This window comes from Aulonocara sp. 'chitande type north' Nkhata Bay, linkage group LG18 (assembly GCF_057382095.1).
Source record: "Aulonocara sp. 'chitande type north' Nkhata Bay isolate Kocher_YH1m ecotype deep benthic linkage group LG18, A_spYH_male_GT1.1, whole genome shotgun sequence".
Taxonomy (NCBI): Eukaryota; Metazoa; Chordata; class Actinopteri; order Cichliformes; family Cichlidae; genus Aulonocara; species Aulonocara sp. 'chitande type north' Nkhata Bay.
This window is the reverse complement of record NC_141361.1, coordinates 34,192,139-34,219,593: the sequence shown is the minus strand read 5'-3', so window position 1 is coordinate 34,219,593 and position 27,455 is coordinate 34,192,139. Positions and strand designations below refer to the sequence as shown.

At 42.1% G+C, this 27,455-nt stretch overlaps 1 protein-coding gene across 6 annotated transcripts in view; it reads right to left on the bottom strand.

Annotated features, from left to right (window-relative positions):
• LOC147309048 (ryanodine receptor 2-like) overlaps positions 1–27,455 on the bottom strand; it is a 319,734-nt gene that overhangs the window by 26,584 nt on the left and 265,695 nt on the right. For all 6 annotated transcript variants that reach the window (XM_086273380.1, XM_086273384.1, XM_086273382.1 and 3 more), the window contains 18 exons: positions 21,054–21,134; positions 20,625–20,713; positions 19,866–19,994; positions 18,794–18,898; positions 17,730–17,811; positions 17,119–17,277; positions 16,457–16,611; positions 15,006–15,221; positions 14,642–14,914; positions 13,087–13,293; positions 12,691–12,993; positions 11,574–11,644; positions 10,859–11,009; positions 10,645–10,731; positions 8,467–8,733; positions 7,606–7,736; positions 3,702–3,744; positions 3,315–3,448 (listed from right to left, as the gene is read on the bottom strand). In XM_086273380.1, the coding sequence (XP_086129506.1) occupies positions 3,315–3,448; positions 3,702–3,744; positions 7,606–7,736; positions 8,467–8,733; positions 10,645–10,731; positions 10,859–11,009; positions 11,574–11,644; positions 12,691–12,993; positions 13,087–13,293; positions 14,642–14,914; positions 15,006–15,221; positions 16,457–16,611; positions 17,119–17,277; positions 17,730–17,811; positions 18,794–18,898; positions 19,866–19,994; positions 20,625–20,713; positions 21,054–21,134 (2,683 nt within the window). The remainder of the gene's footprint in view (positions 1–3,314; positions 3,449–3,701; positions 3,745–7,605; positions 7,737–8,466; positions 8,734–10,644; positions 10,732–10,858; positions 11,010–11,573; positions 11,645–12,690; positions 12,994–13,086; positions 13,294–14,641; positions 14,915–15,005; positions 15,222–16,456; positions 16,612–17,118; positions 17,278–17,729; positions 17,812–18,793; positions 18,899–19,865; positions 19,995–20,624; positions 20,714–21,053; positions 21,135–27,455) is intronic.

Here is a 27,455-nt window from a genome sequence, read left to right as displayed (position 1 = left end):
TACTGCACATTCACCCAGTGTATATATATATATATATATATCCATATGTCCCTCATCCTATTCATGTAGCCCCTTCCGCCGGGGTTACTTGCGTAGTAGCATTCCAACAACGCCCTGTTTTCGTCCCTTGCCCACCGATGCCTTCTTGTTCCAGTAGCCCACTTTTCGTCAGGGTGCCCTGGTTCCTCAACACCTGACGCGGACCTTGTTGATCCGGGCGACGTCCGAGCCGGCATGCCTTCATATTTATCTGTCTCGCTCATGTCTGCGGTAGGCTTGCTTAGCATAGGGGGTCTAGCCTTAGGACCCTTACTGGATACAGACGCCCCAGGCAGGAATCGAACTTGCGATCCTCTGTTCCAAAGGCGTGTAGTCTAACCACTACGCTATGTAGTCTAACCAAGGAGATGCTCTGTCCCCACTGCTGTTCTGCATAGGCCTGAACCCCCTCAGTGAGATCATTAACAAGACTGGCTACGGATACCGACTACGGAACGGAGCAGTTGTCAGCCACCTCCTGTACATGGATGACATCAAGCTGTATGCCAAGAGTGAACGAGACATCGATTCACTGATCCACACTACCAGGCTATACAGCAATGACATTGGAATGTCGTTCGGACTGGAGAAGTGTAGTCGGATGGTAACAAAGAGAGGGAAGGTAGTCAGAACTGAGGGGATTGAACTACCAGAAGGCAACATTGCAGACATAGAGGACAGTTACAAGTACCTGGGGATCCCGCAGGCAAATGGGAACCATGAAGAGGCCGCTAGAAAGGCTGCAACCACCAAGTACCTGCAGAGGGTCAGGCAAGTCCTGAGGAGTCAGCTGAATGGTAAGAACAAGATCCGGGCCATCAACACATACGCCCTGCCCGTGATCAGATACCCTGCTGGGGTAATAAGCTGGCCAAAGGAGGAGATAGAAGCCACTGACATAAAGACAAGAAAGCTCCTGACCATGCATGGAGGGTTTCACCCCAAGTCCAGCACCCTGAGGCTGTACGCTAAGCGGAAGGAAGGGGGCCGGGGACTGGTGAGTGTCAGCACCACAGTCCAGGATGAGACAAGGAACATCCAAGAATACATTGGGAAGATGGCCCCAACTGACCGAGTGCTCAGTGAATACCTCAGGCAGCAGAAACCCAAGAAAGAGGAGGGAGACGAGGAACCATCATGGAAGGACAGGCCCCTGCACGGTATGTACCACCGGCAGATAGAGGAGGTGGCTGATATCCAGAAATCCTACCAGTGGCTGGACAAAGCTGGACTGAAAGACAGCACAGAGGCACTAATCATGGCAGCACAAGAACAAGCTCTGAGTACAAGATCCATAGAGGCTGGGGTCTATCACACCAGGCAAGACCCCAGGTGCAGGCTGTGTAAAGATGCCCCAGAGACAATCCAGCACATAACAGCAGGGTGCAAGATGCTAGCAGGCAAGGCATACATGGAACGCCATAACCAAGTGGCCGGCATAGTGTACAGGAACATCTGTGCCGAGTATAACCTAGAAGTCCCGAGGTCAAAATGGGAGATGCCCCCAAGGGTGGTGGAGAATGACCGAGCTAAGATCCTGTGGGACTTCCAGATACAGACGGACAAAATGGTGGTAGCTAACCAACCGGACATAGTGGTGGTAGACAAACAGAAGAAGACGGCCGTAGTGATCGATGTAGCGGTTCCGAATGACAGCAATATCAGGAAGAAGGAACACGAGAAGCTGGAGAAATACCAAGGGCTCAGAGAAGAGCTCGAGAGGATGTGGAGGGTGAAGGTAACGGTGGTCCCCGTGGTAATCGGAGCACTAGGTGCGGTGACTCCCAAGCTAGGCGAGTGGCTCCAGCAGATCCCGGGAACAACATCGGAGATCTCTGTCCAGAAGAGCGCAGTCCTGGGAACAGCTAAGATACTGCGCAGGACCCTCAAGCTCCCAGGCCTCTGGTAGAGGACCCGAGCTTGAAGGATAAAACCGCCCGCAGGGGCATGCTGGGTGTTAATTTTTATATATATATATATATATATATATATATAATGTTCTTCCTCTACACCCCCCCCCCCCCAATTTTTGCACATGTCGAGGAGCGTGTCAGGCTACATTTCACTGTGTGTTATACTTGTATAACTATGCATGTGACAAATAAAGAACCTTGAACCTTGAACCTTGAACCTTGAAAAGGGAGTGCCTTGGATTGTTTTGATATTTAACCCTGTACGTATACCTTGCAAATAGAAGTGGGTTGAATCCAGGAAGTGTTCCTTCTTGAAACAAATTGGGTTTTAAGTGAAGATTTTTAGTAAGCTCCAAAGACATTTGGAGGTGAAAATGTTGAGCTGGTGTGTTTTGGCTTACTGACCTAAAGGATAACTTGAGTGCGCTTAAGCTTCGGGGAACAAACTCATGGCTGGATATTCTCCAGTCATTTTGCAGGGCGAAGACAAAGTTATCTGCTGAGCTGTGTAAATTTTATTCAGCTTTTGTTTCACTCCCTTTGACGAACTGGCTCTTACGACATTTAGCAATTATGAATGGTGTGTTAGGAAGTCATTTTTTTATTCAGTGTTGTCAAAAAACATAATATAATCGAAATGCCGGCAAACGCTATTCCTTTTTTGTTATTTTTGTCTTCACTTTTTTCCAACTTCCTGTCATCAGAATGTCTGCCCCCACCTTTCTTTCACATAAATGCATGATCCTAGCCTTTCTATGTGATTGGCCGCATGGTGTGCCCATCAAAACAATGTCCCGCCCCTGCCTGCATGGATTCTCAGCAGGGCTAAGCAGGAGTCTCGTTTGCGAACAACACGTCTCCAACAACACACTCATGAACAAATAATTTCATTATTTGGGTAGCCAAGTAATAATGTCACTACTCGTTACATAGAAAGATATTATTATAAACATTAGCCGCACCTACTATTAAGCTTAATAAGCTAGCGGTGATCGCATTAGCATCTCTTATCAACAACTAACCCTGAAGGTATGCAAAATTCAATTTTGCTCTTTCGGCTAGTAAAAGAACTGACATTAAGTAGACAGATCACAATCATCACAGTGCTATAAACAGTTTAAATGAACTATTTAACATTGTCATGATGTGTAAAAAAAATTTAAAACAAATGAGCTTGTGCCTCTTCTGCAGTTTCAGGGACAAATCCGCTGAGCTATCCTGTCATCAGATTGGAACTATCCTAATAAGACGGCAGTGCCCCCACACTGACATTGTTCCTGTAGTCAGACTTTTCTTCCCCATAACATCTCTCTCTCTCACACATAAACTCTATTACTTGCACACTACACACAGACTACTCACACTGCAGCAAGCGAACTGTCTTTCCTGGGTTTTCTCTTTTTGTGAGCATCACTGAAGTCCAGAGCAGCTTTGTCCAGTCCCAGCAGCTCACTGATTCGGTCATGGCCATAAAACTCCCCATATTTATCCATCACCTGAGAAAGAGCAGGACTTCTTAAACAGATGCTTTCCACGTTTTCATTTCCCAAAACAGTATTCTATCTAGAAAACCTTAAACTACACAGGGAAAGATCACACCAATGTGGCAGGACTGTAGTTTAAGAGAATGAGCTACCCAGTACAACCAGTGTCCTCAAAGACTTGCCAGTTGTACAAGTTCAATTTGGAATTTAGGAAAACATTTTTAAAATATTTTTATCCAGTAAAACAAAACAAAACAAAACTTACCTTTCTCTTCACAAATTTATCCCAGTAGTTATTGGGGAAAGATCTGAAAGTCAAAGGACAAAGTTACTGATGGGTCTGTCTGGCACAGACCCACTGCTGGAACGAGACAATTCTACTACAACAGCAAAATCAAGACGCAAGTCACCAAAGTTCTTTGTGTTACTCGTGCACGAGGGAGGCCCGACTGAAGTCGAGTGTTGTTCTGCCCACTTGACCTCCGTCGGCCTCTCAGCCAGGTTCCCTGTAGCGCTCCTTTTATTGTGGTTACATCAATATGCATAGGTTCATTAACATATGACATCTTACATAGGCATACATGTGAACAAAGAGTACCAGTCTGTGCATAGTGTGTGTGTGTGTGTGTGTGTGTGTGTGTGTGTGTGTGTGTGTGTGTGTGTGTGTGTGTGTGTGTGTGTGTTCCTGTGAAGACTCCCCAAGCTGGTGCTAGGAGCGCTGCGGTCCACCTAAACAAAGGGCTCTTATACTTAACCAGACACAGAGTAGGTGTCCTCCTATACCATAAATCACTAAGAGAAGGTGTGACCTCTCTCATGACCTTAAGATGTGTGTGTATGCCAGAACACTCTGAAAGGCACACAGAGTCGTTACAGACTACTAAGGATCAAACCTCTATCAATCTACAAACAATTTTATACTTCTAAGAATATATTGTTATATATTTCTAAGCATAAATGACAATCCACAATATAAACCTAACAGTTACTCTCTCTTTCGCATTTACGCTCAGTTCTTTCTTCACCACAACAGACCGGTACAGCATCCGCATCACTGGAGCCGCAGTCTGTCAATCTCCTGCTCCCCTCTCCCCTCACTCGTGAACAAGACACCGAGTTACTCCTTAACATGGGGCAGAAACTCGTCCCAGAACCAGAGTGGGCACTCCTGCCTTTTCCGGCTGAGCACCATGGCCTCAGACTTGGAGGTGCTGATTCTAATTCCTGACGCATCATATTTGGTTGTGAACTGCTCCATTGTGAGCTGCTAGCCACCACCTGATGAAGCCAACTGAACCACATCATCTGCAAAAAGCAGAGACAATATTCTGAGGAAGTGGAACCCTTCCACCACTTGGGTATGCCTAGAAGTTCTGTCCATAAAAATTATGGATAGAATCAGTGACAAAGGGCAGCCCTGGTGGAGTCCAACACTCACTGGGAATGAGTCTGATGGTGATGGTTGAAGGCCTTCTCCAAGTCCACAAAAAACATGTAGACTGGTTAGGCAAACTCCCATCCACCCTCAAGTATCCTTTAGAGGTTAAGAGCTTTTCCAGTATTCTGCCACCAGGATGAAAATCACATTGTTCCTCCTGTATCCAAGGATCGACTAATGGATGGACTCTTCTATCCTCACCCCGGCATAGACTTTACCAGGGAGGCTGAGGAGTGTGATCCCCCTATAGTTGGAGCACACTTAACACTTGACTTCCTCTGTGACCTCACCCCCGGTGATGGACGAGTCGTCCCCTTTGTCCCCAGACTCTGCTTCTTTGGAAGTCAGCAGCGCTGCACCTGCACTATTAGGTGCAGCGCTGCTGACTTCGACTGAGGATATTGTTGGGCGGTGGAAGGAATACTTCCAGGACCTCCTTAATCCCACTACAGTGCAGGTAGAGCACCGCTTTCCCCTCCTGAGTCGCCTGATGGTTTGCCTGGATCTCTTCGAGGCAGTCTGAAAGTCATTTGCGGCATGGCCTCTCCGAACTCCTCCCACGCCAAGTTTTTGCTTCTGCAAATGCCTGAGCCGCATTCGCTGTTGGTACCTATTGGCTGCCTCAGAAGTCCCACAGGCTAACCAAACCCGAGGGGACTTCTTCTTCAGCCTGATGCTTTCTTTCACCTCCGGTGTCCACTATCTGGTTCAGGGGTTAACACCATGACATTGCACCAACCACAGGCACTAACACCCTTGCCGCTGCAGTTTAGTGGAGCGACTTCAGCAATTGAGGTCCTGAACATGGTCCATTCGGACTCCATGTCCCCAGTCTCCCCCAAAATGCTGTAAAAGGTCTGCTGGAAGTGGCAGTTGAAGTACTTGCAGACTAGGTGTCCCCAGTGCAGCCTCACTTTACATTTAAGCGCCCCAGATATGTTCAGCATCTTCGCCTGACACCTGATCGAACTTACTACCAAGTGATGATCAGTTGACAGCTCAACACCTCTCTTCACCTGAGTATCCAGAACATGAGTCCACAGATCCGATGATACGATTACATAATCAATCATCAACCTGTGTTCTAGGAATCCTGGTGCCACGTGCACATATGGACACACTTGTGTTTGAACATGGTGTTTGTTATAGACAAACTGTGGTTTGCACATGGGTTTTTGAATCACTCTTTGTCTGGTCCCTTACCCAGGTTGGGTGCAGGTTATTCCCCCAACAAAAATTATATGCTAACTGATCAACAAGAAAGATAATTCAAAACTATAATTCAGTTGAAAATCGGTTGAACCTCTAACAGAATCAGCCTGCACCTGTGCTTAACCCCCATCCTACCAACTGGGTAGGACGCAGCCCTCAGAGGTATAATTTTCTGTCATAACTTATAAGTGATTTCTTGTTTGTTTTTTTAAGCATTTCATTTTCTATGACTTTATCAATCAATTTGTTCTTAATTATGCCACATCATTGTTTCCACTTTGAAAGGTGCTTTTTAAAAAAAATAGAAATGACCTCAGTCAAAAGCACCCAAACTATGCAGGTGTAATAAACGTAATAATTTATTCAGTTACTGTCTGCCATGAATACTACGTATCACACGGTATAAAGAGAGGTATACTGTACTACGTCATTTTAAAGAATAACAACTCAGAGGCCATCATGGCATTCATGATCTGGATGAGAAACTTTAAAGACTGGAAGTTATCAGAACATTGCAGATGTCGCCAAATCTACCTGAGACTGACTGAAGCTCTGGTCATGTTACACATGAAAAGGAGAGCTGATGTTGCAACCTTCCAAGCCCTAGTCCAGTCACTGAGGAAAACTTACTAATGTGACTCAAATGTTTGACTGGAAAATCTACTTGAAAAGGGATTTAGTTTAGTACGAAAACACAGACAGGAAGGTAGCAACTGTTTGCTCTTCCTATTACATGCCAGCATTCCCTGAGCAAAGCATGAGGAAAACTGCGTGCTATAACTGCTTACAGTGTGTTTTTAACTGTAATTGTTTTTGGTCATTTCCAGCACAATCATGGTGAGAGTTGATTCACATTGCATTGTTGGTCTCTGCAAGGGTTGTAACTGATTCTGATTGATGCAGGAAACACTGGCAGGATTAGATCTTTGGCCTCATTGGTTTTGTGCTTACTTCCAATATTTTATACTGGGGTAAAATTACTCTAATTGGGTTCATATATAAATACAACACAAATAACGTTTGATTAAATTTAATGAAAACTAGGTGATATCAGAATCAAATTATGGTAAACAAGCTGTGAATAACATGGAGTATATTTGGGATAAAAGCTGCAAGTTGCATTAAAGAAAAGTATTGATTTTTGTTTCCAAAATATGCAATTTAATTGCAACTTTGCAAACATAATAAAAGTCTTCTTTTTAGATGAGATTAAATAATGACTATTAATTCATTGACTATAAATATGGGTTGCTAATATTATTATTAATATTATTATTATGCTATTATATTTATTTCTTGCAGTAAATTATTCTCAGGGTGCCCACTGACCCCAATCACCACTGGATGTATGTTAAAAATGGCAGAAGGTTGAGGGTTAATAGGCTGTCTACAAATTATATCTTCTATTTCTTTATAGATGCAGCAGTCACTTGTTTTCGTGAATGAAAATAGTCTGTATAACAAACAACAATTTGATATACACATGCACACTCTCGTGTAGGGACAGAGGTCTACTTACTGTGTGTTGATTACCAGTCTGTCCCACTGTCCTTTGATGTCATCTTCTGATGGCTGCTCTGTTATATAAAGGCCATCAAATTCCAGCTTCCTAGCGACCTCCTTTTCACGTTTAAAGATCACCAGTGGCACCTATATAATGCACACAAAAAGTGGAGAAATGCAGATGTCAATGGGTTCTAGACTTAAGACTAACTGTAAATGATTGAAACTCTTAACTCTTAGTAACTGTCCTTATATTGAAATACATGTCAGTTTGTCCAGTTTCACATTTCTACACAGAGATTTGACCATAATTAAAACTTCAGACAGATTTAAAGTGAACTGATGGTAAATAATGTGTCCTGTTCTCCTACAGGTTGACTGTTTTACCTACTGTATTGCAGATTTACAGGACAGACTTGATTGTAATGAAGCAGTCCTTCTGAATAAATCTCTGATGGCACACAGGATTCCTTTATTTCAAACATACCGATTCATCTAAAGCTGCTTCATGCCATTTTGTTTCCAAAAAGATGCACAGGTGTAAAGCCTGAGTACTTGCTCTATTAGTTTAGTAAGTATGTTACTACTACTATGTTAACTTGCTCAAGAGGTCTGCTCATTTGTGATTTAATAATTTGCATTGATCTTGGTAGAATGGATTGACCTTTATTGAAATGACCAGACTACATCTTTGTCCATAAATTTAATGTAGATTACCCGTAGACCTTTCCAAAGCTTTGTTGTGTGGCATTGCACAAATTTGACCGACTGGCGTAAGATTTAATAACAAACTCTGTGGTTGTTAATGGCAAATACTACATTGCGGATTCTAACATTTTGCACTCATTTCTGTTGTATGTCACAGTGAATATCCTACCTTAAGACAGTAGTATCCAATGATGCAGAAGAAGGAGATGACCGTGTGCAGGACAGCAAGGATCCGTAACATGGGCTCCATGTAGCCACTGCTCTCTTCCAGGACAAAACGAACGGTGACAGGCTTCTGGGGCATGCTGGTCTGATCCATCACCTCTTCCTTTGCATCCACAGTTGCCCCACCTAGTGGATCCCACTGAATGCTGCTCTCTGAATGGCTGGTGTGCACAACTTCCCTCTCCTCAGTCACTGATGAGGATGTAGAAACCTGGAAGGGAAAATTTTAGTCTAGTTATGTAAGCAAATAAAACAATAAGAAAACAAAGTAAAATAACATCAGTATCAGCTATTAGTCCAAAATTTAGTTTTAATTTTTATGACTGATTTGTTCTGAACCCCAACTTCAGGCTCTATAGCAGGGGTGGGCAACTCCAGACCTCGAGGGCCAGTGTCCTGCAGGTTTTAGATGTGTCCTTGGATCCATTACAGCTGATTTAAATGGCTAAATGACCTCCTCAGCATGTCTTGAAGCTCTCCAGAGGCCTGGTAATGAACCAATCCTTTGATTCAGGTGTGCTGACCCACCGTGACATCTAAAACCTGTAGGACACCGGCCCTCGAGGCCTGGAGTTGCCCACCCCTGCTCTATACTAAAGATTCTAAACCAAGCTATAAACACAGCAAAGACTGAGTCTGAGTCTTCTGAAGCAACATACAATGTAGTACTGGCATACTAATTATTAACAGAATATTAAATGATTTGTGATTTGCATTTGCACAAGTTTGTACCAGTTTTGTCCTTATTCGTAATCTAGCACAGCAATGAAACTTTTTTTCCTAACCCTTGGATTTCCCTTGAAAAGGCTGGAGCCTACACGTCGCTCTCGCTCTGCAGGCCTACTTGTTGTTCCTAGAGTATTTAAAAGTAGAATGGGAGGCAGAGCCTTCAGTTTTCAGGCCCCTCTTCTGTGGAACCAGCTTCCAGTTTGGATTCAGGAGACAGACACTATCTCTACTTTCAAGATTAGGCTTCAAACTTTCCTTTTTGCTAAAGCATATAGTTAGGGCTGGACCAGGTGACCCTGAATCCTCCCTTAGTTATGCTGCAATAGACGTAGGCTGCCGGGGATTCCCATGATGCATTGAGTTTTTCCTTTCCAGTCACCTTTCTCACTCACTATGTGTTAACAGACCTCTCTGCATTAAATCATATCTGTCATTAACCTCTGTCTCTCTTCCACAGCATGTCTTTATCCTGTCTTCGTTCTCTCACCCCAACCAATCACAGCAGATGGCCCCGCCCCTCCCTGAGCCTGGTTCTGCCGGAGGTTTCTTCCTGTTAAAAGGGAGTTTTTCCTTCCCACTGTTGCCAACGTGCTTGCTCATAGGGGGTCATATGACTGTTGGGTTTTTCTCTGTACCTATGAAGCGCCTTGGGCGACTTTTGTTGTGATTTGGCGCTATATAAATAAAATTGAATTGAATTGAATTCATAGGGAAAGAGGCAGGGTACACCTTGGACAGTTCACCAGTCTATCACAGAGCTACCACATATAGAGCGACAACCATTCGCACTCACATTCACATGTGTGTGCAATTCAGAATCATCAGTTAGCCTAACCTCAATAACAAGAACCATTAAATCCCAAACTGCTAGCTGGCACACTCCATCTCACTGCCTTTTTATCCGCCATGTCGATGTAGCAAAGTCACTTTGAAGAGTGAAACTGGTTGCAGACCTGGTCTCTTCTTTAAAGAATTCACTGCAGAGGCAATAAATTGGTAAGTTCATTGTAAATGGTTACAATGATTTTGTTCTTCCTATGGTTTCCAACCACTGTTTTCCCTACTGAGACTGCAGGATAAACAACAACAAACAACTTTCTCATTTTACTCAGCGCAAATAGAAGAACACTCATTAATGAGAAGTACAATGAGTGTATTAGTGCTCTTTAAAACATGCACTCACTCCTACTCTAACTCAGGCAAGCGTAAGACTTTCCACTGCAAAGGCCCATAAAACAAAAAAAATTTTCAAGTGTCCATAAGCAGTAAAATCCCTTGTATCATGTGCCTTCAATAATTGCACTGTTTAATTTGAAACCATTGCATGCAGCACCACACTCTGTAGAAGAAGATGTGCAGAATGTAATCACAAGAACATCCTTGGTACTGTTACCTTATAGAACAGAAGGATAAAGTTTATTGCAAAGGCAACAAACAGAGCCAACATCCTCATGTTGTAAAAGTTTCTGGCGAAGTAGTTCTGTAGGAGAAACCAAAAGATGAGCAAAAAAAGTGTTTTTTAAAGCTATGGATTGAGATGTTGTATAATAATAAGAATAATAATAATGATAAGAAGAAGACAAAGAAAAAGAATAAGCTGTCCATACCAGCAGTTTCCTCTGGTAGGCAATGATCTTCTTTAAGAAAGCTGACTCCTGAACATCAGGTTCGTCAGACTTTGAGGTGTGATGCCTCCTCATTTTTGGTTTCATCGTCTCGTTCTTTGACTGTTTCTCTTGTTTCTCTACATCATCACTTCTGAAAACATAAGCCAACACACAGATATTTTTAAAATGACATTACTGTTTCACTGTGGTTTTATTCGTTTACTGTCTTTTTAGGTTTTTGGAGTTTAAAATGAATGGACTAATGCTTGTTATACACTATAAAGCAGCGGTCCCCAATCTTTTTTGCGCCACGGACCGGTTTATGTCCGACAATATTTTCACGAATCGGCCTTTAAGGCGTCGCGGATAAATCCTGTACCGGTACCAAAAAAACAAGAAAATTTATTCACAGCACACGGGAAAAGCCCCAGGGAAACTGAGTTAATGATAAAAAAAATAAATAAATAAAAACCCTGAAAACTGTAAATTTAACACCCGAGTCTCAACTCTCGCGGCCCGGTACCAAACGATTCACGGACCAGTACTGGTCCGTGGCCAGGAGGTTGGGGACCACTGCTATAAAGCATTCTTTAATGCTGTTTGATGTGATTATTTCACTAAAAAAAAAACACCATCAGGTCCTAAATGTATAAGTGAAAATGCACACATGCATTTATGCAATTCAAACATCCAGTTCCAAAAATATTTTACGTACTCAGATGTTTTTTGAGGTTCACATTTACTCTCTAGTTTTGATTCCATCTCCTCTGAGGCAGAGCTCTTTGACTGAAACAGAAAAATGAACAGTTAGACAAATATCCACAGCCACATTTGGTCACTTTTGTGGCTGATGACATGCTTGTACTGTTACTGTTGTAAAACGTCAGTATTTCTATGTTGAAATAGGCAGAATTTAGTCAGAGGAGTCAGTGAAGTTGTGCAACATCTGAATCAAAATCTTAAGACATTCGATCATTTGATCAAAGCTCACAGACACATTAGCTGATTATGAAATTCTTATCTTTTACCATTCAAAATCAGCAGCTGTGAGAGCTGTGATCCATTTTAAACAGCTCAAGATAAACCTCCATGAAAGGGAGCAGTAAAGTTTCCACCATGTGGAAGTTAACATTTCAGTGGCTATCAAACTAGCTAAAAGCACATGTTTCTGAGCGGATGGAGAAAGTAGAACAGAAATATGTAAAGTCGACAGACTTTAACCATTTTTCCAGAAATTGGAGTGTCCAACTGTAAATCTGGGAGATTCCAATTGCAGATATTAGAGTCATCTATGTATAAAATGAAAATGTATTTGTTGATGATTGTTTAAACATGTTGTTTCACCATGTCCCAAACACCAAATACGAGGGCTGAGGTCCCAAATATGCTGTTTATTAGATCTGCCCCTCTGCATCATAGAAAACGTAATACATGGTTGTCTACCATAGGTTATCACTGTAATCTCTGCCAGAAATCAGTTGGCAAAGGCCAATACTACACTTACAAAGCAGTTTATTTATTTTAATAAAAGATATGGGAGATTGACAGCCGACTGCAGGGATGCTGAGACATCGATGCCTGGGTATTCAGACTTGTTAAACACTGGTATATCATAGAGCAGTGAAATCCTTTCATTGGAATATTCAAAGGTAGAAATACAGATTTAGTCCAATTAATCCTGGACTCTGATATATGTCACCAAAACCTTTAAAAGAAAGAATACTCACGGCTGAGGGGTAAAAAGCAAAGAAAGGAGAAAAGAAAAAAGTGGAGGGGAAAAAGCAGAGCCTCTCACTTGTGTCATGAAAGAAAGTAAGAAAGAAAGAAATCACCTGATGTCTCCATCTGACTTCAGGTTGGGGTGCTGTGGATGGAGTTGGAAGGGGAACCGGGGAGTTGAGAAGTTCAGTAAAGCTGGCGTTGGGGTTATGGGGGGTGATTTTGTACTGGCCCCCTTCCCTTCTTAAGTCCAGACCAAAAATGTCTGACAGCAGCTCTGTCTCACTGGTATTGACTGTCAGGTCAGCCAAGTCTTCCCCGGTGGAGCTGTGATCAGATCTTTTCTCCCTGTTCTCCCCCTCACCGCGTACCTCGTCCTGAGTAGGGTCTGGCATATTGGCCAACAGCTCTGACACCTAGGGGCAGAGGCATTTTAGCTATTAGCAAACAGCTGTTACTTTATCTAGACTGCTCTTTATTTTGTTATTTAAAAAAAAATCTATAATAACCTTTATGGTCTTGGCCCCCTCCACCAGGTTTTCTCCAATGAAAGTGTTGTAGAAGATTCTGCAAAATCCTCGAGCCACATTGAATGCCACATGGAGGAGGCCCAACAACACCGACCAGTAGGTGGAGACCAGGGTGGTTACCATGTCCTTCACAGTCATGTTCTTTATCTTCTTCATTTGCTTCTTTAAGCTCTTCATGGACAGTACCTGAAACCAAAGCAAAGTTACTGGTGAACTGTGTGTTCAGTAGTATTACTGTAGACATTGTCAAGAAAGGTGAGACTGAAAGAAACTGAAGTCCCCGTGGCTTATCTCTTATTACATCTGAGAGACGGTGAACGGTCTTAGCACCAAATTTACATGTGATTTTGCTGATAGTTAATCATGCTTAATGGCTTAATATTGATCAGAATATAATCAAGTTTAACCAATACAATGAATCAGAAGATATAATCAATCTACTAACAGATTTTGTATGAAGTGGCTAGTCCAAGGATGGAAGCTGTGTGTGCATGTATGTATGTAAGAAGGAGGGAGGGGGAAGTGAATGAAACTCTAACAAGACAATGATATTAGAAAATGTATGATATTGATATGGCATTAGTAAAAAAAAAAAGTAAAAGAAAAGTAATTGAAGCTATGGCTTGGCTAATTTGGGTTGAAAGTGATCATTCAGTAAATGTGTAGATGTCACGGTTCTGGCTCATTTTCACCCAGCATTTTGAGTTTCTTATGTTTTGGTTTATTTTTGCATTATAGATTATTTTCTGATTCTCTTGTGCTTTATTGATTATTATTAGAATTCTATGTTTCAGTTTATTCTGGTTAAGGCTTTAGTTCTTAGGTTTTGTTTTGGTGTCCTCGTTTTTCCTGCAGGTGTAGTTCAGAGTCGAGTCTGCGTCTTTGTGTTGCCATTTCCTGTTTTATTGTGAAGGTCCACGTCTTATGTCAGTGTGTCTCGTTAGCCCTAATCTCTCCCAGCTGCCTCTCCCTCCTGTTTTCCATTCCCTGATTACTCCCCTGTGTATATAAGCCTTGTGTTTGCCTTTGCTCTCTGTCGTGTCGGACCCTCAGGTTGTGCCTGTGTGTTTCTGTTCTCAGTGTTCATTGTTCAGTTCATGTTTTGTTTCGTCGCCAGCAGAAAAGCTGAGGTTTACAGCTGCAATTCAGTCTCCGAGTCCTGCGTTTGGATCCTCGTCACACAGAGCCCTGACAGTAGATAATTATTTTAACAATACAAACGTACGACAATATATGGTATTTCTACTTAAAATTATGTTTCTGTCTCATTGTATGTTTCGTGGTGAGCTTATCTGACTGTGTGGGAGACATCTTTTCCATCCAGTGTCACACATCTTTAGAGGATCTGCCATTTGCTGAATTCAAGGTTTAAATATATATATGTATCTAAGAGTTTTCAAATTGGAATCAAGTTTCTTATCTCTGTTCTTTTGAAAACAGAAAGCATTACTTTCAAAACTGTTCAAATACTATTTTAGAATATTCCAAAATACACCCAGAGTGAGCTGTTAGCTAGGCTCAGTGTGTAACTCACCTTTATTAGCAGCATGATGTTATATCGAAGTGCTAGCAGTGCCATGTAGACAGTGGTGACAGAAAAGAACCCCACATCGGGGTTCTCCTCATCTGGCTTCTCACGCTCGCTCTCCTCTTTTATCGACAAGCGCTCACCAGCGTCAGACATCTGAGCCGCCAGCTGCATTTCAAATATGGTGTCCTCACAGAAATTCACAAACAGCTCCATCTTCTCTTTCTCCCCTCCTTCATTCACCACATCAAAGATGAACTGACGCTTGGATTCCTTTACCTAGGATAAAAATACAAACTTTGGCATTGGTAGTGACATACTACACTAAAAGGACAAATGTCATAGTTTCTGATGTATTCGCTGTATTTACCTGAGGTTTTTCCCACTGTGTACGACTGGACTCGCTGATCTCAAAGTAGACCCTCTCGATCCGCTTTGCACTTCCCATAATCTCGATACGGCCTAGGTATGGTTGGAAGTAATTGAGGACACTTTCTGCCAACTCCAGGAAAGTCTGCAGCCGGGTGTCATGAGGCATGTGCTCTGACAGGTTGGTCAGCAAAACCGCCACGTTGAAGCCAATGTCCTGTGAATTTGAAAATCAATTTTTCATGGGATTTTTCAGTTTTGAATGAAACACTTCTATCCATATCTTCTCTATTATGCAGTAATTTCTGGGTAAATATGAAGTGCTTCTCTGTAATTTGCTGAATCTCAACCAGGAGCATTTGTAAATTTGTACTTGTACTCCACCTTAAATGTAATAGCTGACCAAATATACCAGGATTGGATTGAGAGTGTGCAACACAGAAAACAAGCAAATGAAGCAAAACCAACTTAAAGATGCTAACAAATAATGACTAAACAAGAAAAAGGAAAATGGAAACAGAAGATACTGAGTGAAGCCAACTTATTGGCGATCGTGGCTCAAAGAGTTGGCAGTTTGTCTTGTAACCGGAAGGTTGCCGGTTTGAGCCCCAGCTCGGACAGTCTCGGTTGTTGTGTCCTTGGGCAAGACACTTCACTTACCGCCTACTGGTGGTGGTCAGAGGGGCCGATGGTGCGATATGGCAGCCTCGCTTCTGTCAGCCTGCCCCAGGGCAGCTGTGGCTACAACTGTAGCTTGCCTCCACCAGTGTGTGAATGTGAGAGTGAATGAATAGTGGAATTGTAAAGCGCTTTGAGGGCCCCGAAAAGCGCTATATAAATCCAATCCATTATTATTATTATTATTATTATTATTATATTGGAGATTATGTATCGGAATTTCAGGAGCGGGACCACGCCCCCAAACACGCTCCTTCCGGTTGTCATCTATATAGGTTCCCCCAGTTCTGCAAACCGTTCATTCTCGTTTACGTGCCCCACCCTCCCTCCTTGTTCTCAATTCTTTAACTTCACTTCTATTTAGTACACGGCGATCTGCCAGACCCGGGAGCCGTCGCCAGTCCCCTTCGAGGCCTTCCCCAAACCACAGCTCAATTCATGTCCAAGCATCACCTTTACCTACTAAAACGCTGTCAAACCTAAACTGAGGATGTGGGCCCGGCTAGTGAAAAAAGACTACTTGGGCAGGCTGCCCAGTTCTTTTAACTGACTGCCCAATAATATTTTGAAAAACTAGATGTATTAAAAAGGGTGTTTGTTTCAAAACAAGAGCTATAAAATGATCAGTTACACTCTCATCTTGATTTTTAAATATCCTCAACTCCAAAGTATGGGAAGACAAAAAGAAAAAACAAACAGAAAATTCAATAAAAGTCCTGAGTCCTGGTGAGAACTCTCAAAAATGTAATCAGTTTGTGTTTTTTGATTACTTACCTTGGCTGGCTCATGAAAGCGCTCCACAAACTCTTCATAGTCAAGAAGTTCATTCTCATCAGTTTCAGCACATGACAGCAGGTACTCCGTCTCTGACTGGGTGTAGTGTTTATGGCTCTCCATGGCTTTATGAAAGTCCCTCTTGGAGATGACACCTGTTAGGTCAAACACAAATCTATAAACTTGGAAATCTTCCTGGATTCAAATGATGTAATTCCACAACAACTTATAGAAAAATAAATTACATGGACTGGCTTCCACCTCTCAGTCTTTGAATTCAGGTGTTTTCTGTCACATTGTCACAGTGTATAAAATCAAGCACCTTGGCATGCAGTCTGGCTTTACAAACAATACTGAAAGAATGGGTCATTCTAAAGAATTACCTGAATTTGAGCATGGTAATGCAATTGAATACTACCATTTCGACAAATCAGTATCTGAAATTTCTTCCCATGCTTGATTGCGTGATCGGCTATAAGTGGTAATAATGTAAAGTGGAAGCCACAGCAAGTCAGCCACAAAGTGACAGTTGCAGTGACATAAAGTTGCAGAGCAGGGATCACCGAGTGCTGAGGTGCGAGGAATCAATAACTGATTCAAGCTGCAGAGTTTTAAACCTCCTCTGACACAGTTCTTTTGTCCACATGTTTTCAGAGCCTTGCCTTTTCCGTCAGGGTCATATTCCTTGAACCCATCTGAGGAGGTCAGGTCCTTCAGTTTGAGGAACATGTCGAAGAACTTAAGGATCATCTCTACATTGTTGGAGGACTCAACCAACATATCCACCATCTGCTTTCCAATGGTCCCATTCACCACATTACCTGGCAGGACAAAACAGCACATTTGCAACCTAAGAATACACTAAGACCACCACACATTTGTAGTTTCTTCACTCTGTTCCCTAAAACCACTGTGGTAGAACTAAAAAAGAAAGAAAAGAAAACAACAACAACACAGAACTAGTTACCTTGTTTTTTGTGGCAACATACAGAAGAAATTCAATTTCACAAAGAAGACAAGCTTCACAGAGATGTTCAGTGTATTTATTCACAAGGTACTGTAGCAAAATGTAACTTGTAATGCCCTTAACGGCAATGTTCCCTCACTTAAACTAGTTTTGGGAGGACGATCATTTTGTAGGAAATGTTGTAGAACTGCACTTCTGCAACACCGTGACACCGCTAACCTCTGAGACACCTGAGATAATGAATTTCAATACCCAAACCTGTATTTCTATGATTTCTTTCATGATGATTTGTTAAAGCAAACCTACCCTCTAACATAGACAGCAGCATAACCACCATGTCTTTCTGCAGATCCATCAGTTCCTTCAGTAACTCGATCTGACTGGAGTCCTGAGGCAAAATAAATTAAAATAACATAAAATGTTTAAAGAATTCAGCAGCCACATGTGCTCATGATGTGTTAAAAAGTAACAAAGAGTGTGATGGAATGACAGTGGTCAGTCAAAAGTCTAACATGAAGTGCTAAGATGTATATGTTTCCTGTCTTTGGCCCCAAATTTTGGTACACTTCACCATGATTCAACTCAGCAGGCACTATACATATCAGTTTAATGCTTTTGTGCTGTTGGGTGAATTTGGTCAGTAAAGCTATTTTGGCAAAGTGCAACTTTTTTAAAAACTTACTTAGTGAAATGAATAATTCTTCTTCTTTTAAAATGGTAACATATATCTTGTTATAAACTCCTCCACATATAAATGGGTTCTGCAATGATGATCAACCATTGTACTGAAGATATAGTTGTAATTATTTATAAGCAATTTGATATAAAGCACATTTAGATGTTTAGATTAGGCATGTAGAGCTAAAGCTATGGGGCTGGCATGAAAAAACACGGACACCTGAGATAAGAAAGGAAATAGCTGAAAGAGCTAAGAGAGCTCTGGTTATGGATCTCAGTCTACGCTAATAAGGAACCAACATACCAGCAAAACTACCAGCCTTGAAGTTCCAGGAAAACATGTTCTAAAACTAAAGGGAGACATAATTTATTCTGATTTTTAAGAGTTCTTAACTGAAAGAACAGATGACCCTAAACTTGTGACTGACTGGTAGACTTCGTTCAGATATAATGCCTATCACATTAGACTCACATCACTGGCCAATAATACCCTGAAGCACAGATATTGGTAGTGTCTCGCGATTTTTTTGAGAATCAGAGATATTTATGAGTGATCTTTGTTTTTTATAGAATATAATGAAAATGATTCTTGGGAAAAATAATCCACAAGTTGCCAACTGTGTTATGTCTAGTGGCATTGATCATTATCTCAGAGCCTGAGTCTGCAGACACCCATCACTAAATTTACGTACCTGAGACAATTTCATCTGCATGTGAGCAAAAACATGTAGAAAGCCAACCACAGCATCCCACAGTCGACTATGGGCTAAACTCTGCTGGTTGCCGGTGCATGGACCCTAGAAAAGCATTAATAAGTGTGAATGTATTTTACAGATACAACCTCAGAAAATGACTCAAATGAAGCTTTTTCACGAAATGAATGTGACTTTAAAACTGTCCATTTTATTGGACATAATATTACAGATCACTGGGTCCCATTACTGCCCCAATGCTGGGAAGATCATTGCAGGTTTATCAGTCTGCTTGTTTTCCAATTTTTTTACTTCTAATTAAGCAACAGCTGTCACTACAGTAAAAAACTAAAATAGAAACAAACTATAAACTCTATGACTTAGTACCTATAACATGACTGTATAGTAGTGATTTAAAGTGGACATGAATGACTACGTGTATGCATTTAATTGTTTTAAATGTATTTGCTTAAATGGGACTGTGCATATTAAGATGAACATATGAATGTAAATATGAATTAGCCAAAAGGCCATTTTTCAGAAGTACTTCTGAAGTCTGTGACAATGATGGAAGGAAAAGGGCCAATTAGCAAAACAGTTTCTATATGAGTTTTTTTATAAACTTCCATATCGGCCTTTGTCTGTGTAAAAATAACAGAATTATCTGCATACAGCTGGGTATTGATGTTATGACAGACATTGGGTTAGTAATTAAAATGTAAAGAAAATAAAAGTGGTCTAAGTATGGAGCCTTGAGGTACTCCAGCTTTAAAACCAAGGTAAAGTGATCCCCTTTGGCTGCTTTATCGTTTTAATGTTTCTGAGGTATGAGTTTTGTCACTAATTAGCTAACAGAAACGGAGATAAGCCTATTAGCATTAAACCAACCAAGTGACGTCATGTTTTGTACTGGCACAAGATGGCGCTAAACAGGCTCTAAACACTTATTTCTTAAATCCAGCAAGAAAAACGTTAAATGTATGACAATTTTTGACCATCACTGAAATTAGCCTTTATACATGTAATGTTTCATGTTCATTTTAACACTGATGACTGTATTGTATGCCCTTACCTGGATGTACTCAGTGAGGGTATTGAAAACCTGCTTGGCCACATTTATTGCCTTGGAGAAATTCCGCTGGCCCTGCTCATCAATCACATCTTTCCCAGAATAATACCAGTAGAAATCACTGATGGACTCCTGGAGGAGAATGAAGCAGGAGGATAAGAAGAAACATGAGAGGGCTATTTTGATTTTGATTTGTGGCAAAGTAGTAGCAGTAGTATTCAAAAGAGAAATAAAAGGAAATCATAATAATAATATTGATTAAAACATTTTTAGCTAAAAAACTTGTTTGCAGTATGTTATCAGCTGAGCTGCTATCTAAGCACAAGTTATAAAAGTCACTTATTGGCATTAACCCTCATAACATATCATCAAAACAGCTACCAAAATATTGTTTAACATGTATTTTTTTTTGTAATGACCATTTACACCATCTAAACATTCTTTCTCAAAATCAGATGAACTCACTGAACCTTAAAGAAAGACCTTCCAATTCAATGAAATGGAGACATAAAAGGCAGACACATTCACAGTTTGCTGTATTTCAAAAGCTTTACCCGTCTTTCTGTGACTTTAGCTGTGTGGTTCAGTTCTATGGCAGTGAGTGCAGAAAGTGTGCTGATGAGATGGATCGTTACTGCATTTTGCCTTTGCAGGCCAGAGTGAGGGTGTTGTTCTTTAGGAAAGTGGTCAGTATTCCCTCTTTTTTATTTTAGTCTAAACTGTATGAGAAATGTTTGTCAGTAGTGGGTAAAAGAAGCTGACCTGAACTCTTAGAAGGTAGTCAACAGTGGAGATAATGATGTTAACGGTTGTGTTGTTTCCCGTTTGAGTCCTCAAGTAGTTCTGAAAGTCTGAAATAAGATACCATAAAATTCTGCGTGGAATGTGTTCAACTGAATAAATACAGTATGTCTCACAGTTCAAATCTATGTCATACTTTGCTCCATGCTATGTCTTAGAAATCACAGTTGGTTCTACTACAAGTCCATCCATAATAACCAGCAGTAATTCACATATATAAAATCACATTAAGCATTAAGGTATCTACTATTCTTTTAAAACATGGTTCAACCCATTAACGATCTAGCCATAAACAGTGAAAATGTTTTTGTGAGAGTACTGGTAAATTTTCACAAATTAAAATGTTTAGCCATTTTCCTGTGAAATTCACTGTAGAGAACTTATGCACACCTGAGTTGTGTCCTTCACAGAGCAGCTGCAGGAAGCGGAAAAGGTCACAAGTGAACTCATCATCCTGCATGACCTTCTCACCTGGCCAGAGAAAAGAAACACACACACACACACGCACACACCGCACACGCCCATATACAGGTTACACACATGTACATACGGACACACATTTTCACAAGCACATACAGAGGTATGCACAAATGTACACACAATAACACAGGCATGATCAAGCACATACATAAATGCACACACACATTCATATAAACAGACACACGTACGCAGAAAAAAGTCACACCAGAGGAAACAAAAGCAGACAACATATAGGAAAGGGAGAGACACACAAGAAGATGGAGAATGAAGTATTAAAAGAGGAGGCGGTAATATTGTTGTGTTTTCTTTCAGTTAGTGAAGAATGTATGGCCATGGAAAACACACACGCACACACGCACAAACACACACACACACAAACACACACGCACACACACACACACACACACTTTTGGATGAGCAGTAGGCAGTGACAACAGTTCATGGTGGGCTGGTCCCTACACTGCAGCATTTTAGAGTCAGGACTGGATTTCAGCTCTTTGGTTGGTTACTGCTTTCTGTTGTAGTAATAAAATGGCATAGCTGAGGCCGACTGCTCTGTCTGGGTGAGAATGCTGCTTTGAACGATGGAATGGGAAAGAAAAAGAAGGAATATGCAACACTTTACAGTGACTTAATACATCACTATCATGACATTACAAGAATACATCCATACAATAAGAAAACACACTGAACTGAGCTGAGAGAGAGAAAATGTATACATCTGAAACCAGGGCACTACTTTTGTAGTGCAGATACATACAGTTACAAGTATTCGCCCCCTTCCCAATTTCTTAATTTTTTGCATATTTGTTCAACTTAAAAGTTTCAGATCAAACAAATTCTAATATTCGACAAAATAAAAATAACCCAAGTAAACATGTTACGGGGGGAAAAAGCTATCCAAACCACCAGGCCTCATGTAAGAAAGTGGCACAACCTTATAACTGGTTGGCAGCAAGAACTGCAATCATGTATTTGTGATGAATAGCGATCATTCTTGCACATCCCTGTGGCCTGTTTTTCTTTCCAAAATTATTTTAATTCAGCCACACTGCAGGGTTTGTGAGCACGAACAGGCTGTTTAAGGCCATGCCAAAGCATCTAAATCTGACTTAAGTCTTGACAGTGGAGGCCGCTCCAACAGCTTTATTTTTGTTTTTGAGTCATTCAGAGGTGGACCTTCTGGTGTCATCCTGCATAACCTGAGTGCACTTGATCTTCGAGAAATGAACTGATGGCCAGACAGCAGAGAGCACAACTCGTGTTTTCATCAATTACATCAAGACATCCAGGTCCCAGGTACCATCAAACTACCAGCACAATGTTTGGCTGTTTGTATAATCTTCTTTTCATGAAATACTATGTTAATTTTATGCCAGATGTAATGCCACTCAAATTTGACAAAAATGTTGCTTTTTTCACATTGGAACTCTCCCATGGTTGCTGTTTTTGCCCAGTCACTTTCATTTTTTTAGATTGTGGCATGATATTATATACTTTGTGAGATCTTTTAGTCTACTTCACTTTGTCACATAGGTTCTAATTAAGTGATTATTTGATTGCACAGGTCTGACAGTAATCAGATAAACTAAACTCAGCCTTCCCAAAAATGTGATTGATAATAGTTATTTCGTGATTTAACAAGGGCAGGTGTGGACAGCTTGATAAATGAAAGATAATTTAAAAACTGTGTATTGTTAGAAAACTAGACCTCTTTTAAGAGATAGACCTATGGCATCAATTTGAAAATCCTAGGTGACCTTTCCCGAGTTATGGTGTTGACTAGATTTCAGAAAACCTGACCTCTGATCACCTGATCTCCATTCACCAAGATACAAACTTGTCTGAGATTTTTAGTAAATGCATTCATGGTGTCAATTTAAAATTCCTACATTCCCTCATTCTCAAGTTATCCCGTTCACACAGCTGAGTGTCCAGTAGGGTGATGACAATATTCCATTAACCTTTTTACCACTGCGGGGTAAAAACTGTTTGATGATCTGAAACATAAAGTATGACAAATATACAAAAAAACTACAAAATCGGGACTCTGGATAATACTTGTTAAAGGGCACGGTAGATCAGTTCCACCAAAATTTCAGAACGTTTGTTTTATTTATCACACTTAAAGAGTAAAAATCGTTCTTATAAAATATAACACGTGCTAGAAAAGAGTAATAATGGAATGCAAACATTTTTACAACAATGCCACTTTAGTATTTAGCAGTTTGATGAATAGTCATGTTTTTTTTGTTTCCTTTTTTTAAAACACAAAGAACATAATACATGATAACTATGTTACATTCCCTTTTTGTAATTGTTGCTCTGTAGCTTTCGTTTTATCTGGTGTTACGAATCCAACTTACTCATTCTTTACAGCAGTGTGCTACTGACTCTCCCTATTATCTCAAATTTAAGGGATAGGTTATCCTTCAGCTCGAGTCAAGACAGTGAAAAACAAAGCCTTTGCTCTACAACACGGTCGGTCAATTTTTAGTTAAATGAAGTAAAACATGGTTCAATTTATTTTATGCTGACTGACAAAGAAAGTGTGCAATACTGGTTATCCATTGTTCATCCATCCATCCATTCGCTTCCGCTTATCCTTTTCAGGGTCGCGGGGGGCGCTGGAGCCTATCCCAGCTGTCATAGGGCGAGAGGCGGGGTACACCCTGGACAGGTCGCCAGTCTGTCACAGGGCCAACACACAGAGACAGACAACCATTCGCACTCACATTCATTCGCACATTCACACCTAGTGGCAATTTGGATTATCCAATTAACCTATCCCCACAAGCTGCACGTCTTTGGACAGTGGGAGGAAGCCGGAGTACCCGGAGAGAACCCACGCAAACACGGGGAGAACATGCAAACTCCACACAGAAAGACCCCGGCCTGATGGTGGAATTGAACTCAGGACCTTTTTGCTGTGCGGCAACAGTGCTAACCACCGTGCCACCGTGCTGCAATGGAAAGATGTTGTTATGGATAGAAAGATGTTTTACCCTGGAGCCCAACAGGATTGGAAAGTAGTGTGCAAGTGAACAAAGTCAGGTAACAGTTTTCTGACTTATGCCACATTCCTTCAACTAAACCATTGTGTTGCAACACTTTTCACCCCACACACCCATTGCTCAGAAACCCTCTGTGATCCTGCTTTCAGTTGGGCCACCTTTGTCAAGTCTCTTTGCAGCCTGCATTTTGAACATCTTGAAATAAGACACCCAAAGACTGGGTACTGAGTCTGAGTCTGCAGAGACATTATACCTCTTTCGTGTACCAAAGACACCACGTCCCAGTGGCCCCCAGGATTACAGGCCTGTGGCACTGACATCATGAAGACCCTGGAAAGACTCATTCTTGACCAGTTCCGACCTATTGTGAGGCCACATAAGGATTCTCTTCAGTTTGCTTACCAGCGCTGCCTCATACCGCAGGATGCCATCATCTACCTGCTCAATTGTGTCTACGCCCATCTGGACCAGCTAGCGAGCACTGTGAGAGTCATGTTTTTCAACTTCCAGTGCATTCAACACCATCAGGCTGACCCTGCTTGGTGATAAGCTGACAACGACGCAGGTGGATGCCTCTCGTGTCCTGGATTGTTAATTACCTGACAGGAAGACCACAATATGTGCGTCTTTGAAAATGTGTATCTGACAAGGTGATCAGCAACACAGAGGCACCACACACTTTTCTTCGTTGAAAAGAAGGATAAGACCCTTAGGCCATGCATAGATTACAGGGGCCTCAATGAAATAACCATAAAAAACAAAAACCCCTCCCGCTAATCAGTTCCACCATTTTCACAAAACTAGATCTCTGCAATGCTTACCATCTAATCCGCATCCGGGAGAAGAAAGAATGGAAGAAAGCCTTTAACACACCACTGGGCCATTTTGAATATTTAGTCATGCCTTTTGGACTCACAAATACACCATAAGTATTCCAAGCTCTGATCAATGATGTACTAAGAGACTTTCTAAACTAATTTGTACTTGTCTATCTGGATGACATCTTGATCTTTTCCAGGAATAGAGAGGAACACCAAGTTCACGTCCAAGCCGTCCTACAGCGCCTGCTGAAAAACAGACTCTAGGTTAAAGCTAAAAAGCGTGAATTTCACTCCCTCTCAGTGACTTTTCTTGGTTATGTTCTTGCAGAAGGGCAGGTGAAGACAGACCCCGCCAAGATCCAAGCCATGGCGGAATGGCCTACCCCAACGTCCTGTAAACACCTCAAACGCTTTCTTGAATTAGCCCATTTCTATCACCGCTTCATATGAAAATATAGCCATGTATCTGCACCCCTCACCACTCTCACCTCCACCAAACAACCTTTTCTCTGGAACCCAGAGGCTGAGGCCAATTTCAAAAGACTGGAACATCTGCTCACCTCAGACCCTATTCATCCAAACTCCACTATGCCTTTCATCATAGAGGTAGATGCTTCAGATTCAGGGATTGGGGCTGTTTTGTCACAATATTCAGGTCCTAAAGCCAAGTTACAGGCATGCACCTTTTTCTCTTGCCTCTCTCTCTTCTCTCTCTCTCTCTCGGAGCAAAACTATAATGTAGGAGACCGGGAGTTGTTAGCCATGAAACCTGGGAGATTAACGAGACCATCCAGCAGGCTCTGCAAGATGAGCCTGATCTGGGGTCTGGTCCCCTGGGTCGCATGTATGTCCCCTCGGCAGTTCGGGCTGCGGTTCTGAGATGGGTCCACACTGCTAAGTTCTCAGCAGTTCCCTGGGGTGTTGTAGAACCATCTTGCTAATAAAACGCCATTTTGGTGGAGGACCTTAGAAAAGGATGTAAAGGAGTATGTTGCTGCCTGCTCCACCTGTGCCCACAGCAAAACCTCGACACAGCAGGCCTCCTCAAACCCTTAACTTTACCCTCACATCCCTGGTCTCACATAGCATTAGAATTTGTCACCGGTTTACTGGCCTCATCTGGGAAATCAGTAATCCTCTCTATCATTGACAGATTCTCCAAGTCAGCTCACTTCGTGGCCCTGGAAAAACTCCCCTCAGCTGCTGAGACAGCCCAGCTCATGGTAGACCATGTATTCAGGCTCCATGGAATCCTGTCCGAGATCACTTCTGACTGGGGGCCGCAGTTTGTGTCTCAGGTATGGAATTCATTCTGCACAGCCCTTGGAGCCCGTGTAAACCTAAGTTCCAGACATCACCAATGGCCACCAACGGCCAGACTGAACATTTAAATTAAGAACTGGAATCTGTTGTGTCGCCACTCACAAACCGGGCTGCCTTCTCCCCTGGGTGGAGTATGCAAACAATGCACATATTTCCTCCTCTACTGGTCTGTCACCTTTTGAGGTATCCCTTGGCTATCAACCACCCCTGTTTCCTGAGGATGAGGCAGACCTCGCCTGTGCCCTCCGTGCAACACCACTTAAGACGCTGCTGCAACATCTGTCGTAGAATGAGGGAAATGTTACAGAAAGCAGTTGCCCACCAGCGGTACTACGCGGCCCTCCGCACACCGGCACCCAGGTACACACCTGGACAAAAGGTATGGCTTTCCACCAGGGACGTACCTCTCAGGTCTGTGACTGGCAAGCTTGTACCCCGTTTCATTGGACCCTATGAGGTAGACACAGTCATCCCTCCATCCACACTCAAACTGAAACTTCCTGCTGCCATAAAGATCCGTCCTACCTTCCACTTTTCCTGAGTAAAGCCAGAGCTCACGAGTCCGTTGTGCTCGCCGGCCGACCCCCCTCTATCCACCCAGCTTGTTGAGGGTCATCCGGCCTGTACAGTCCGAAGGATCCTGGACGTCCGCTGGCATGGTCAGTTGCGACAGTACCTGGTGAATTGGGAGGGGCATGGCCCTGAAGAGCACGCCTGGGTCCCCAGGTCTTTCATTCTTGTCAGCTCTCTTGTTTCTGATTGTTACAGGTTGCGTCGAGGCTAACCAGCTGCTGGGAGGCATTCCTTGAAGGGGGGTACTGTCATTGACCGTGTGAGCAGCTGGGTGTGGCCGGTGTGGATCCCTGCCTCCTGTAACCACCTTAGGGCGGGCCTACCATCCTCTCACCTGGGCAGTGCACCTGCGATTAATCCTGGACAGTCAATTGAGGGTATTTATGGCCAACTTCACTACCACCTCGCCACCAGTTCATCAACTCACCCAAGTTAGTAACAGGCTCTAATGCTAAGCTCAAGATCCAAGATCCTTATACGTTTACCTTGTTGTCTTTTCTCCTAGCTCAACTCACCTGCTATACTACGACATCATCACTTCGGTTTACCTGCTAGACTCTGGACACAAACCCATCCACTCG